General features: G+C 42.3%; 1 protein-coding gene across 3 annotated transcripts in view; it reads right to left on the bottom strand.

Moving 5' to 3' along the window:
* Nucleotides 1-13,774, bottom strand: part of adgrb1a (adhesion G protein-coupled receptor B1a) — a 116,371-nt gene that overhangs the window by 76,053 nt on the left and 26,544 nt on the right. For all 3 annotated transcript variants that reach the window (XM_069655515.1, XM_069655517.1, XM_069655516.1), the window contains exons 2-4: nucleotides 3,616-3,774; nucleotides 2,768-2,872; nucleotides 297-464 (exon numbers count right to left, since the gene is read on the bottom strand). In XM_069655515.1, the coding sequence (XP_069511616.1) occupies nucleotides 297-464; nucleotides 2,768-2,872; nucleotides 3,616-3,774 (432 nt within the window). The remainder of the gene's footprint in view (nucleotides 1-296; nucleotides 465-2,767; nucleotides 2,873-3,615; nucleotides 3,775-13,774) is intronic.

Raw genomic sequence — 13,774 nt, 5'->3', positions numbered from 1 at the left:
CTGAGATCTTCTATGCAATACCCTATGACAATATCACTCTCTAAGTTGAGGAGTCTCCCTGCCTGTCTGCGTGCAGAAGAGCCTGACAACACCATTTAACCTCTGCTAATCTGTCACTCTAAACTGCAGGTAAAGGTCCTTCTCTAAGGTCAGGGTAGAAATCATCCCCTGGGCCATGGATTTGCTAAGTGCCTTTAGAGGGGAGTCAGGTGAGGCTTGTATGGGTGAGGTAGGGTCCAGGAGAGGGCTGGGCGAGCGCAGGAAGGTGGCAGTAGACGGGGTGATGGGGGGCTTACCTGGACAAACAGCAGAGTTGTTGCAAGGTCTCTGCTCGCGCAGTGGCCCACTACACTGGGTGCTGTAGGAGGAGGACACACAGAAACGAGTGCGACTCTGCCAGCCCTCCCCACACGTGGCAGAACACACACTCCACGCTGACCACTCCTCACCTGAAGCTGAGTCTACTGAGGAGGTAGGGTGGGTAAAGGATAGCAGGATAGAGGGAGAAAAAGGAGGAAAGGGAAAGGAGAGGGCCATAACTAATTATCATGCAGGATGCAGCCTCTGAGGCCAAAAGAGGAAGGGTTGTGGTGTGATCGAGGGTAGATTCTAGCTGTGCAACATTTTAGGGGCCGCCTCCTTCAAAAGCCTCATATTTCCAAACAGGTGGATGAGGATGTTCCATTCCAAAGGATTCTCCTGGTGGTCCTGATAAATTAGGCCTTATTTTGTAGATATAGCTGGCACTCCATGATTAACAGCAGGACATGACAGCAACTCGAAAGAGGACGTAAGGCCTCTCTAGACCGTCTCCTTTGGGAAGGAAATGCAGGATTGCCTACACTGGGTCCTTTTAAAGAAGGCGGCCCCTGAAATTAACCCCAGCTTCTGCTCGTCCTTCTTCATCCACGGGGCTCTGATGTCATATCCTTTGCATTGACTTCCAAGGGAAGTGAATGCCACTGGCTGAGGATATGTCAGTCAACTTTTTAATGGCCAAGACTGCAGATTGGATGGGTCAGTTCACCAATAGGGGGGAATTAAGCAGTCACAGCTGGGAAAGCAGGGAGCAGAGAACTAAACAGGATATGGGGAATCAATTAGCAAATTAAAGTGATACTTCACACAAAATCTTTTTAGTTTGAATCAAACCGGCACCCCTGTAGACTGCAAAGGTTTGTACTCAGCTTAGCTGAGGTCAGTTCATTCATATCACTTAAAACAGATTCTAACAGTGACAAGTTGTTATGGTGAAAAGTGGCCCGAACATGATCCACTTCTCCTCTATCCATCCGTTTGCTCACTTTGGTACAAACTGCATTTAACACTGAAATGAAGCTGGGATGTGACTGTCGCTCCCAGCTTGAGTTAAGGTTAACACAGAATTTCCATCTCGTGGTTTTATTCCTATGTCAACTAGTCAAGTTGCAACTTACATCCATCAGTGATTCCCAGTGATTTTTATACTGAAAATATTTAAAACAATGCATTACCCTCAGACAAAAAACAACATAGGTAGATATACATTAAATAAGAGAGGTCCCACCACTGTCTTTTTCAGTAGAGACACAATGCCAGAGAAAGTCTCTCTCCATCTCTCTCTACCTCTCTCTGTCTCTCTCTCTCTTTCTCTGCAGGTCATGTGACTGTCACAGGCTTTTGTCTAACAGCACAATGAACAGGTTTACAAGGGGAGCGAGGGGAGATTGTTCACAAACCGATCACAGAGGGGGCCGTTCTCTCAGACTGATTAAAGTATAACAATAAAACAGATTGAATAAGACTTCCATTCATGAGAACAGACATGAGATCACACTGACCTTTGACCCTGACCACCAAATTCTAAAAAAATCATCCTCGTGTCAAAGTGGATGTTTGTGCCAAAGTTCAAGATATTCTCTCCTGGCGATATTGAGATGTCATATCCACAGGAGTGACTTCAGAATAATGGCCTGTAAAGTGGTTTTTCAGGACATGATGATGTCACAGTGAAGTTGACTTTTGACCTTTTGGTAAAAAACGTCATCACTTCATCTCTTAATCCTATGAGACAACAAAAAAGACCTAACTACAAGTGAAGTTGTGTTGCCAAGTTTTTGCCAACTCACAATGACCTTGACCTTCAACCTAAAAACACCCAAATCTGATCATTTTGTCCTCGAGTCTAAGTGGATGTTCGTGAAGGCCTTCCCTCCAGGAGTTCCTGAGATGTTGCTTTCACAAGTATGGGCTGGACGTACAGATGGATGGATGGTCAACCTGGAAACATAATGCCTCCAGCCATGGTACTCCCTTCTTCCAGTCACTATGCTAAGCTAGGCTAACCACATCCTGAATGTAGTTCCATTCCTCGCGGACAAGTATATAATGTTGGAAAGATGGAGTAGAATATGAATATTAGGAACTTGTTGAGCTCTTTCTTTCTGTCTGCAGAGGTGGATGCTTGCTCCTTCTGATTTTGGGTGGAGTATCACTTTACCAGAGAGGGAAGACTCCATTGGATATAATGTTTTTCAGACAGGGCACAGTGTCCTGTTATGACCTCACATAAAATACAATTGCACTATGTCCAGTCAGGGTCCATGTTGGAATCAGTCCACTGTGGACGAGGCACTACTTTGGGAGATTTTGATAGATGTGTACATTGTTATTGAGTGCACCTTTCTACTTTGCCGTTGTCAGTATGTGTATATTGTACAAGTGTGTTGGTCACCCAAGCTGCCACAGTGACTGATGCATGGGATCCCTCTGCGTCCCGTTGTCTTACCTGTCTGAGGGCTCTGTGGTCCGCTGCGGGGCTTGTCTACGTCATCACGCTTGCGGCTGTCCACCGAGCGAAGCGATTGGCTGCGAGAGAGATGGCGACCTTTGCCTAAAGGAGGATGAGGCAAGGCCGGGGGGGAGGAGGGGGCGGGGGTTAGCAACCAGAGGTCCTTCATTTATTGGCTTATATTTTGGGACACAACCGTGACGTGATTGGTCACCCAGAACAGCATCAGCCAAACTTGGGACTTTTGTTGTGCTGTCGGTTTAAATGTGCTGTAAGTGTGTGCAGTCCTCATCTGATGTTTCAGCTGGTGAATAATATGTTTGTCTGAGTTTTCAAATGCCTCTGACGGCATGACTAACAGGAAAAACACATTAACACATCTACAGTGATGACAACCTGCTGTTTGAGCTATTTGTCAGAGAGAAACATACTGCGCGTTCTGTACAAACGAAGAAAGCTTTAAAAACAATCCAGTGAAAGCCGAACACTTCTTGCTAAGTAGCGCCTACATAGTGATTTTCTGTGTCCTTTTAGCCATTTCTAAGTGTAATGATTTTGACATACTGTGCATGCATGGTCTTCAGAACCATGTAACTATTATTTTTCATCGATCAAAGTCCCCTTTCCAACATGCACTCCTTAAGTCAAAGCACTGACTTATAAAGGACGGACACACAAGCAGATGACCAAGATGTAAGCAAGGACAGATAGAAAACAGCTGTAAACACACACTTTGCACACAGCACACTCTCCGATTACCCACAAAGCATGAAAGGGCACTCGCTGGCAGACATGGATGTGTAGTAAACATGAACACAGACACACACAGAGAATGAGGAGCTCACCCGTGCAGGGCTGCGCGTTGCAGGGCCGGCCCTCCTCCACCACGCCCTCACACAGGTACGACTCCTCCGGGGGGGACTGACAGGTCCGAGTCCGGATTTGAATCCCGCCTCCACACTCGCTGCTGCAATGAGCCCACTGACTCCACACACTCCAGCCACCTAGAGACACACACACAAACAGCATTGGTTACAAAAAGAGTGTGAAATGATGGACCAAACACTGCCAGTTGGCCAGGTTTGACCTTTGCACTGCAATAGAAATGGTGAGTCAGTGCACGCATTTTGATGACATCATTGTGATGCTTCACATCCCTGGAATCTGTACATCCTAATCTAAAAGGTTATGCAAGTTTAAAACAACAGTGGAGACAAGAAACACTTAACACTCCAGAAGTTATTTGAACTTTGTACATTTTTTAGTTTTTGTGAAAAGCACATTTTTATGAGCAGAGTGCGAAGGCGTTTTGATTGTTTCATCTGCAGTAAATAGAGAAATACAGTAGCAGCATTGTTTAAATGTGCTGCCCTGTGTTTTTGTGAACATCATGGAGTTTAAAAGCTTCTCTCACCCCACAGAGAGACATTTGAAGCTTTGGATTTGGAGAGCAGCCAAAGAGTTCAGCCTGTGTGAACAAACATTTTTATGGCTTCAGCTAAAACCTTCTTTACAATGAACATACGGGTTCAATACGGTTCAATGTAAAAGGATGTAACTGAATACAAGAGTGCAAACAGATGTGCCAAAGCTTGAGAACATCACTGTGGGATTACATGGCTATCAAACATGTCTACATGAATGATGAAAACAAAACAACATAATGCAACAGGAACCATAGTAACAAATACAGCTTATAGCACTTAAACCTTCAGCGGCTCAGTAATGCAAACTGACGGTCTGCAGCCAAACACTGTTTAACCAAACAAAATAAACATGAAACACTGTGTAGTTTAAATGAACTAGTGAAACAACACAACATAAACTGCTTATGATAATGTTGGACAGAATGTAGTCAGATGATTCACTGATGGTTCACTTCTTTAAGAGATCGAAACAGCTAATCATTATGTGATTGTTGACACTGAGGTTTAAGAGTAGACTAGACTTTTACACTTGATATCTTATGGAGTAAAATAAAGGTCAAAAGGTTTTGAGTTTGTAAAATAATGTTCTCAAATGATTTGATAGCCTGCAGTTGTTTTGCGTGCATGTGAAAAAAATGGTATGTTCAGCGGGGCAACGTGGAGGCGAGCTGATTGGCTGGTTAGCTGAGGAGCTTGTAACTTGTAGCTTGTAACTTCAGGTTCACACATGCGGATAAAAAATGTGTGTGCAAATCTTTTCTGTGAGCACAAAATATTTCTACACCTGCAAAACTTATTTAGAAATTAATTTAATTAATTTTCACAACCACACAGAATATTAAATACAACTGCAGCCTGTGAAATTGTTTGTGAACATTATTTTACAAGCTCAAAATCTTTTTGACCTTTACTTGACTCCATAATATTTCCTATGATAAGTTAGTGAAGCAGGTTTATTATACGTCATCTCTAATGTTTCTCTGGTAGATGATAACGAAAGTCATCTTTTGCTCTCTTCCATTGTTTCTACCAAACCAGAGATCCAGCAGTGTATTTTCAGTTAGAATGATGTTTCCAACCTCTTGCTTTTGACTCCTTACTTGTTAACCCTCAACAAAGGTTGAAACAAATATGAAGACATTATATGAACATGTAGTTTGGTCTCTTAAAGTTTTTATTTATCTGAAGGTGGGGTTCACAAAAATATAGATACAAGATTAAATTGTTATTTTTGTTTCGTTGGCAACTAAAGTGGTCAAATAACAAAATACTTATCCTCCAGGGAGCAAAGAAAACCAAAGTCCAACAACACACAGAGATCATGCACTCTTGAAGAAACCTTCTGAACGCTTTACACTGGGACAAAGACGAACTAGCACATGGAGAAGAAACACACAGCAACACACTCTGGGAAGGTGAGTCTAATCAGGCCCAGGTGAAACCAATCAGGACGGTGCAGACAATTACACAGGCGGGAAACACACAAGGGCAGGAAGCAAAGTCTTAAAGCAGAAAATTAAGCAAATTTCTCTGTTGTCTATTCTGGATGTAAAACAGGAAGCCAGAACCTAAACCTGGGTGTCCGGTCTTAACAAGTCTTGATACCTACAGTGCTCATCAGTCAGACAAAGACAAATCTATAGCAGAAAGGCCACAGATACAAATTAATCCACCACAGTCACCACAGTGCAGCTCAGAGAAGAGACACCGCTGCCATCCATCATGCCCCGATGTCCAAAAACCATTTGGCAAACTCTCCACACTGTAAATATCCCGAGTCATATAAAGGATCGGTTTTTCACAAAGGCACAATCAAAGCAGATGCACAACAGAAAAGAGACCAGCGGAGCAGGGGTGTTACAGTTCGGATTTTAAATCTAAAAATCTGTTTTAAATTCGATGATTGAAAGAAAAAGCAGGATCCTGATTCTTTGAGTATTTTACTTCCAGGAAAAAAATAATATCTTAACAATTCACAGAAGACAAAGCAGAGCATGCCTGTTGCCTGCAGCTGCACTTTTGAAGCCCCCATGGTACCTGCTGAAGACGGAGATGACGGAGAAACAACAGAAACAAGATGACTAACCTAAAATATTCCACATGTTTCTTTGAAGTCATTGGTGAGGCAACATTTTGTCTTCCCAGTGAGACTCAACAGTCCAACAGTTATGTAATAATGACGACATTTCCATTCACAAAATATTCTGGTGGGCCCTCATTGCCAAAGAGAAAATATTCGTACTAAGTTGTCTACATGGTTAAAGAAAATTAATATTCTTTTAATAATCCTGTTTACATGTCTCACATACTGCGGTAAATACCAGCTCTGCAGCCTGATTTGTTTACAACGTTCAGAGAGGACTGTAAACAGGTTGTATATACATGTCAACAGAATGCTGCTAAAACCTGCATAATATCGGTGTGGCCCATCTAATGCTACATTTTTAGGCCTTATTAGGGATAACTAAACAAAACATGTTGTTTACATGCCCAGTGTTAAAGTGATGATCTCGAAGCTGTTCCTTTAAATAGATGTCTGTTAAGTCACACTGCATCTACAGTATTACAGATTACTGGTGCGACCTTTGCATAAAAATCACAATAGGCGCCGAGTTAGTGACGTGTTTTCCATCAGCCAGCAGTGGTTGGTCTGCCAGAGAGGGTAGGCGGAGCTAAGCGGCTGCTTTTCCGGTCTCTGCAAGTGTTGCGAGTAAACAGTAATCTACTATGGCTGAACAAACAAAGAAAAGATGGATGACTACAGATACAAACTCGACGCTCAGATGAAGGCAAACAGTCTAACAAGGAAAGCGACCGTCAGAGGGAAGCACAGGGAAGTGTGCTCCCGCAATTACCGTTTATCGCCATATGTGCCGCCAACGAGAACGAAACTGAGATCTTCAAGATTAGCACTTTACATTTTTAATCTGGAATTATTTTAGAAAATTCAATGCATGCACAAGTATTCACATACACACCCGTCAGTGTTGAAAAGTTCAATCAAAAATCAGATCAAACGTGGATTCTCCAACTCCTGCACCAACAACACACACTGGTGCTATCTAAAAACAAGAGAGATCTGAGGGGAGATTTTTCCTTTAACACAGAGGTGTGATGAATGCCATTGTCACTGTGAAATTCCCTGTTTGACCATTCTGATTTAATGCGCTCCATTAAGAGGTGTGCTGATATGAGGAGGAGCGGGAAAAGAGCTGCCCAATGGCTCTAACTCTGTGTGTCCTGCACGCTCATGAATGTTTAATGGAACAGACAGATGCCTTTCAGCCCCCACAGGCAACGACAAATATGTATTAATCTGCATGAATAGAACATGAAGCTGGCCAGCATCCAGACACACACCATTTTAATTACTCGCAAGTCAATTTCCTTTGGGGTGAGGGCCGGGATGAGGGAGGGCGCCGCGGAGGGCACTTGATTTAGTCAAAAGAGTCAGACATGTGCACACACACACACATTCCCGATTCCTCCACAGCTGTGTGTAATTCCACCACGTCAGCGTGATGAGCCAGGCGTTCTGGATTGAAAGCGACAGATGAGTGAAAAAAATGTTAAAATCTGTAAACAATTTTCTCTCCCTTCAGAAATGAAATTAGCAGGCCCCAGTGATCACAGTCAATATCAGTTTGTTGTCAGCAGACTGACCGAGTGTGGCTCCACTGTTTACTTATGACTGTGAAATTAGCTCTGCTCATGTTTCTGTGACCACACTCAATCAGCGCGTAACCAGAAATTGACCGTTTTATCCACTGGAAGAGCAACCAGCAACAGAGCAATTCAAATAAACTGCACCTGATTACAGCAGTGACGCGCTCAGTTTAACTCTCAGTGCAGGCATGAAGGTGTCTCTGTTCAAGAGGAGTCAACAATCACTCAACAAATCAGTAGCCCTACTTCTTACAGGCACAATCAGGTTCGAGGTATGACATAATCTATCTGTACATGTTGTTATGCAGTTTCAAGCAACGTGATCATGTAGCGGCCTCTTGCTACAAAGGTGGATTTAGGGTTATTAAGGTATCACGGTTTTGGGTCACCAGGATAAATCACCAGAAAGGCTGCACACCTAACCAGCTCCTGAGCAGGTTATACTGAAGACAACAGATCAACCTGTTCAAAAGCACTTTTGACCAATCAGTTTTCTCGATCTCGGAGCGTGGTGCGTTTATCCTGAGTCAGGAGTGAAAAAAGTTTTCATACGAGAGATATTCATTGGGCTTTTTGCTGACATTATCCTACAACAGAGACTGATTGAAGCACTTCTTCTTGTACTGATAAGATATGAAAGTAAGCCTACTTACCACTTTGAATTAAGATTATGTTTTAAGAGCTCTGTTTGACACCACCGCAGCTGCAGCTGAAATAATACAGCTCAAACTGTCATTGACACAAGAATAAATGTAAGCACTGTAAGAACAATAAACAAGTCATAGTAACTTACCTTTAATTGTCAGTTTAAGAAGTTTGTGTAAATGTTGTGATAACTTAATATTCTGTTTGTCATCTCAACTAATAAAAAGTTTTCCAACATGCAAAAATGATTCAATTAAAATAAATAATGTGAGTCAAAGGGATATATGACCTTTGACCCCAATGAGATTAGATGGGTCAGTAACATGGTTTGACTTAAGGAAATGTTGTTTGTTTCTGAGCTGTATTAGTTTTTGCCTATTTGTTAATATGCTGTTGTAAGTCCATTTTTACGGTAAGTCTCACCAAATACCTCACGTTTCAAGGATGAGTTGGATCACTGTCCTCTAAAGCTGTCATTTTTATGAGATTTTATAATAAATTGTGTCTTCATTTTTCAAGGGGAGCCTGCATTGATTCACATCTGATTTACAGAAATATTTCCTGAAAATAAAATCAAATGACCGAGTTTCCCTGCAACGTACTGAGCACACACATGCGTCTATTCTCTGCTTAATTAATGCAAAGCACTTTACTCTGATATCAGCCAGGGCTTCCTCCACAGTCTCCAGGGCTTCCTCCACAGTACTCGACTCATGGCACATGGGCATGTTCACATCAACCCTATGCTTGTTGCCCAATTTAAGCCTCCAGTTAGATTTTGAATAGTTGTAACTGTATTGCTCACTTTAAGGTCTTTAGACGGCCTCGCTCTCCAATGAATATCTGACTTGTTGACCTGAAATGCGCAATCGTGACCTCGTAAGATGCACTGATGGATCCCTAAAGGTCATCAGGCTTCTGCTATCAGAGCCCCAACAGTATTCATTTTATTCACACTGCGATTTCCTCTGATGTCACGCTCGGGGTGGGAACCTCAAACGCTGTTATTGTGTCAAAGTGCTGAGTTCCTGCTTTGCAAATTAAAGTAGCATCGTGAATCTGTCAAATCAGTCACCACTTCCTAAATGATTGCGCTACGAAGAGACAACAGATAGTAAAAATATAGTTCAACATAAAGCTATACGGTAACCCTTTTGCTACCATTTGACAACAGCTAACGGCTTCCTGACAAACAGCCTCGCTCTCCAACATGCCACACAATGCTATAGGAGAGGCGTGGTCCTAGCTCAAGGTTCTGGTAGCTTGCTAGCAGTTAGGTTAAGAACTTATTAGATGCTGACTTAAGTTGTGACTTGTGTGACTTTGTTGCTAGTACCTAATGAGTTATCGAATATGTGTTTTAACCTGAAAATGGCCAAATATCTGTATGGATTTACAGTATGTCTTTTCTGTCGTTGATCTAATGCAGTGTAACATGGAAAATAGCAAGAACCCAATGGATTATCTGAGTAAAATGTTGATGCAATGGCATACATTATTGGATCATTATAAGAAGCATTGCAGGAAAAATGGTACTCCCAATGTGACTACCTATCACAATGTGAACAGAACTTTGTGGGAGGGAATGACATATTCATAACCTCCGGAGAATGAAGCGTTCACTTCATCAGTTCATCCTTGCTCAAACCTCGGGGCAAACAGAAAATAGGATTGTTGGCACTCCCACTGTCTAACCACCTAAAATGGAAGCAGTATTTAGCCCACAATCAGGATGTTATCTGACTGTATCATGCATTGAGGGAATTTTTGTGAATGGCTTGATGACTTAATTTTAGTTCAAGTATTTGCAGGTGAATTTTAATCAGGCCTGTTTTTATTGACACGTCTCCTGTTTTTCTGCAGCATTCATCAGTTTTCTCTCACAGACGACATAAAAAGCCACCTTGACATTGACATATAATGCAACAGACAGATTGCTATTAAATTTACTGAGCCCATTCATCTCCCAGTGGTATAAACATTTCTGATTTTAAAGACCTTATGACATTCGTCTAATGTCACCTTCTCTTTAGATCTGCACCAAAGATCGCTTTCACACGGCCTGGATTATGTGTCTCATATTATGTTATATAGGGACATATTTACTGCACACATGTACAGGTGTCACATATAATACAGACTGCAAGACTACAGAAAGCCGTCTTTGTGTGCATTCATGCCAGTCCAGTCACCAGTAGCATAATGTCATTACCATGACAACGGGTTGCCTCCGTCATTCAGTGACGTGCAAACTTGATCTCTGCCTGAAGCAACATGTCTTTTTGAAAGTTTGCAATAAAAAGGAAAGATAAGAAAGAAAGGAGATAATTTAAAGAGGGATTTACACAGAGATAAACAGACAACCTGATTCTAATAACATGCAGTGTGTGGTTATTACAAAGCCTGATATATCATCCTCTGTTCCCTAGAGATCCACTGTGTCCCAAAAATACACAATCCAATGGTCCACAGTGTTTCTCTCGATGTCCCTTCGTCACAACATGAACCCACACACTGTCCTGCTGAGCCAAATACTGATTACAGCCCAATACATGCACTATTTTCTCCTGTTTAAGTAAAGCTCGCCTGTGACTGAAGGGGTGACCTGGTGTTGGACATTATTCTTCTAAATGCAACTATATATTTGTTTGTTACAGACCAGAAAGAGAGTGGATAGTATTTTGCAATTTTGATGTCGTTTTGTCTTCAAATGGGATTTTTTGAAAGTTAAAAAAAAGCCTACCATTAAATGATCTGCTGGCCTGATGAGTTATAAAGTCATTGTAACATTTGAGACAATTCATTGATCTTTTGACCTTTAGCTATATAGACAGACAGATAGTTAGATGTTCTTTGCTGGTTCCAAAATGGCACTGCATGGGGACAATACAACGCAGTAAATAACCACTAGAAGAGAGAGAAATTATATTACAACACAATTTAGGTAAAAAAAACAACAACTAATATCTAGCATAGCAAACTGAGCAGAAAGTTAAGTGTGCAATTTCTGTCTTTGCGTTGTGCTTGCACTGTTCCAGACACAGTCCGTCTAAGGTCATGTTTTTGTTTTCCTTTTGTTTATATTGTCATTTCCTGTTTTATTTTGAAACTCACCCTTGTCTCTGGCTGTGTTGGAAATGCCTATACCAGCAGTACGTACTGATTTAGCCAAAATCTAGTATGCAGTACGCAAACAAAAGCAAAATCTATAGTTTGCCAAAAAAACCCGGATGTCGTACTGATTTGGAAAAAATCTCCAGTATGCATCGGACCGGTCTACATTACGACTGTTTCCCACAATGCAAAGCGCTGGAACGTCACAATGGCAGTTGAAATAGCGGACAGCAGCAGCATTAGAACATTTGAACAGCTCCGTACTTCAGACTACAGCTAATCGCAGTATGTAGTATGTAGTATGCGATTTTGAACACAACCTCTGTCTTTCACATCCCTGCTCCCTCTGTCTCCTGCCACATGTGTCAAGCCTGCCCTGATTGGACTCACCTGTGTCTTCTTGTTTCCCCTTGATTGTCTATATATACTGTATAAACCCTGTGTGTGTTCCTTGTTGTCTCCAGTTTGTTGTGTGCTTATCCGTTGCTTTGTTCCAGCAGTTTTCTAGTGAGTCATTTATCTGTTTGATCCTGATTGTTGACTCGTTTGCCTTGTTGCCCGCCCCTCTCGGATTATTGCTTGTGATTGCCTATGTGCTGAACGTCTGCCATTTTACCTTTACCTGACTTGTGTGAGTCGTGCATTTTTGAGTCCATCACCTCATTCCATTATTTGTGTCAGTTCCCGTGTTACATGCAGAAATCCACTATAAGAACAACTCTGAGTACAGCTGCATTACAACATTATAATTCTATGTACTTTAATGACCTTTGAAACGTCTGTTTGATCTCTGAATGAGTTCATTGTTAAAATACAAATTATTTAAAATTGACGTGTATGCTTGCGAAATATTCACATTTTGGTACTACACATCAATCATACTGGCTTGTACAAACTAACATTGGACATAGTGATAACCAATAACAAAGCTTTCCCTATGCTGTCCCATTGAACCATCACAGAGCAGCCTTTCCAGTGTGAATCAAAAGCATGTTTTTGGGGACAAAAGTGAGCCGGATGCTGCAGAATAACCTTCAGCTGCTCCCCTCAATCATCCCGGGTTTATTGTGAACAAATATGCTTTATGCATACAGAGGAAGATTAACTGCAGTTTAGAGCAAAGGACAGAAGCTCCTTCTGTCAAATGATGGCTTTGGCAAGGCGAGAGAAAAAGAGGGGGTGGGGTCCATTTACAGATAAGATTCATTCTTCTGCAGAAAAAAAGGAGACAAAATGGCAAGACTGAACTTTTTTTCTCTTTCCTGCCCAATAATCAGCGTCAGGGAGGGGGGAAGGAGAGAAAAGTAGGAGGAGAATAACGCAGTGTTGTCTTTCTCCCTCTGCAAGGGCATTTCATTATGTTCTCAATAATTCAGAGGGGTCTTTTGTCCCCCTGGTAGCAGGAAGCAGCAAAGTCCAAGTCACCTCAATAATCCTTGAACTCATCCTTCCTCCTTCACCTCCCCAAATCCCAGCTTTACTCTGACCTCTCAGCTTTCTCCAAAACACACACACACTCCTCTTCAATTATTCTGTGTGTGTATGCATGGCTTTACAGTTCACTGGGTGCAAGCAGGTGTAATCTGCATGTTTTGTTAACTTCCTGAAAGTCACCTTCGCCTCCTATTAGGAGAGGTGGGACGAGTGGATGGGCATCTCCTGTTACAGCGTCAGTTTCTGCAGCTTTGAAATCATCAATAGGTAGCACTAAGCCCCCACCCCCCACCTCCAAATCTCACACACGCACACACACACACACACACACACACAGCTCTAGGGTTAGGGTTACTGCAGATTTATTGATTGAGAAGTGTGCTCCGTGATGGAAAGAAAGGATGGGGTAAGTCTGATGTTGAAGACGTCAACTGTTGTGACAACGAGCCGGGAGCTGGGGAGGGAACAGAGGAGGGAGAGGAGAAATGTAATAAAGACGGAGACAAGAGGACAGAGGGAAAATAATCATGAAAACATGAAATGCAGGCAGAAACGGGGCGATTGGTTCACACAAAGCTGTTAGGCTGAATGAAGGATAAGGCGAGTGCTGACACCCAGAGGACAGAAGCAGTCAACTGCATGGTGGAGATAACAGGCGGTGAAAGGAGGGAGCAGGAGGGGAGGGGCGGGGGGAGGAGAGAGGGAGATGAAGGGAGAC

The sequence above is a fragment of the Semicossyphus pulcher genome, unplaced genomic scaffold, assembly GCF_022749685.1.
Source record: "Semicossyphus pulcher isolate SPU_LCO1_2020_fin unplaced genomic scaffold, fSemPul1.0.p SCAF_9, whole genome shotgun sequence".
Classification (NCBI taxonomy): domain Eukaryota; kingdom Metazoa; phylum Chordata; class Actinopteri; order Labriformes; family Labridae; genus Semicossyphus; species Semicossyphus pulcher.
Note: the sequence above shows the minus strand (reverse complement) of the source record. Positions and strands in the feature narration are given on the sequence as shown.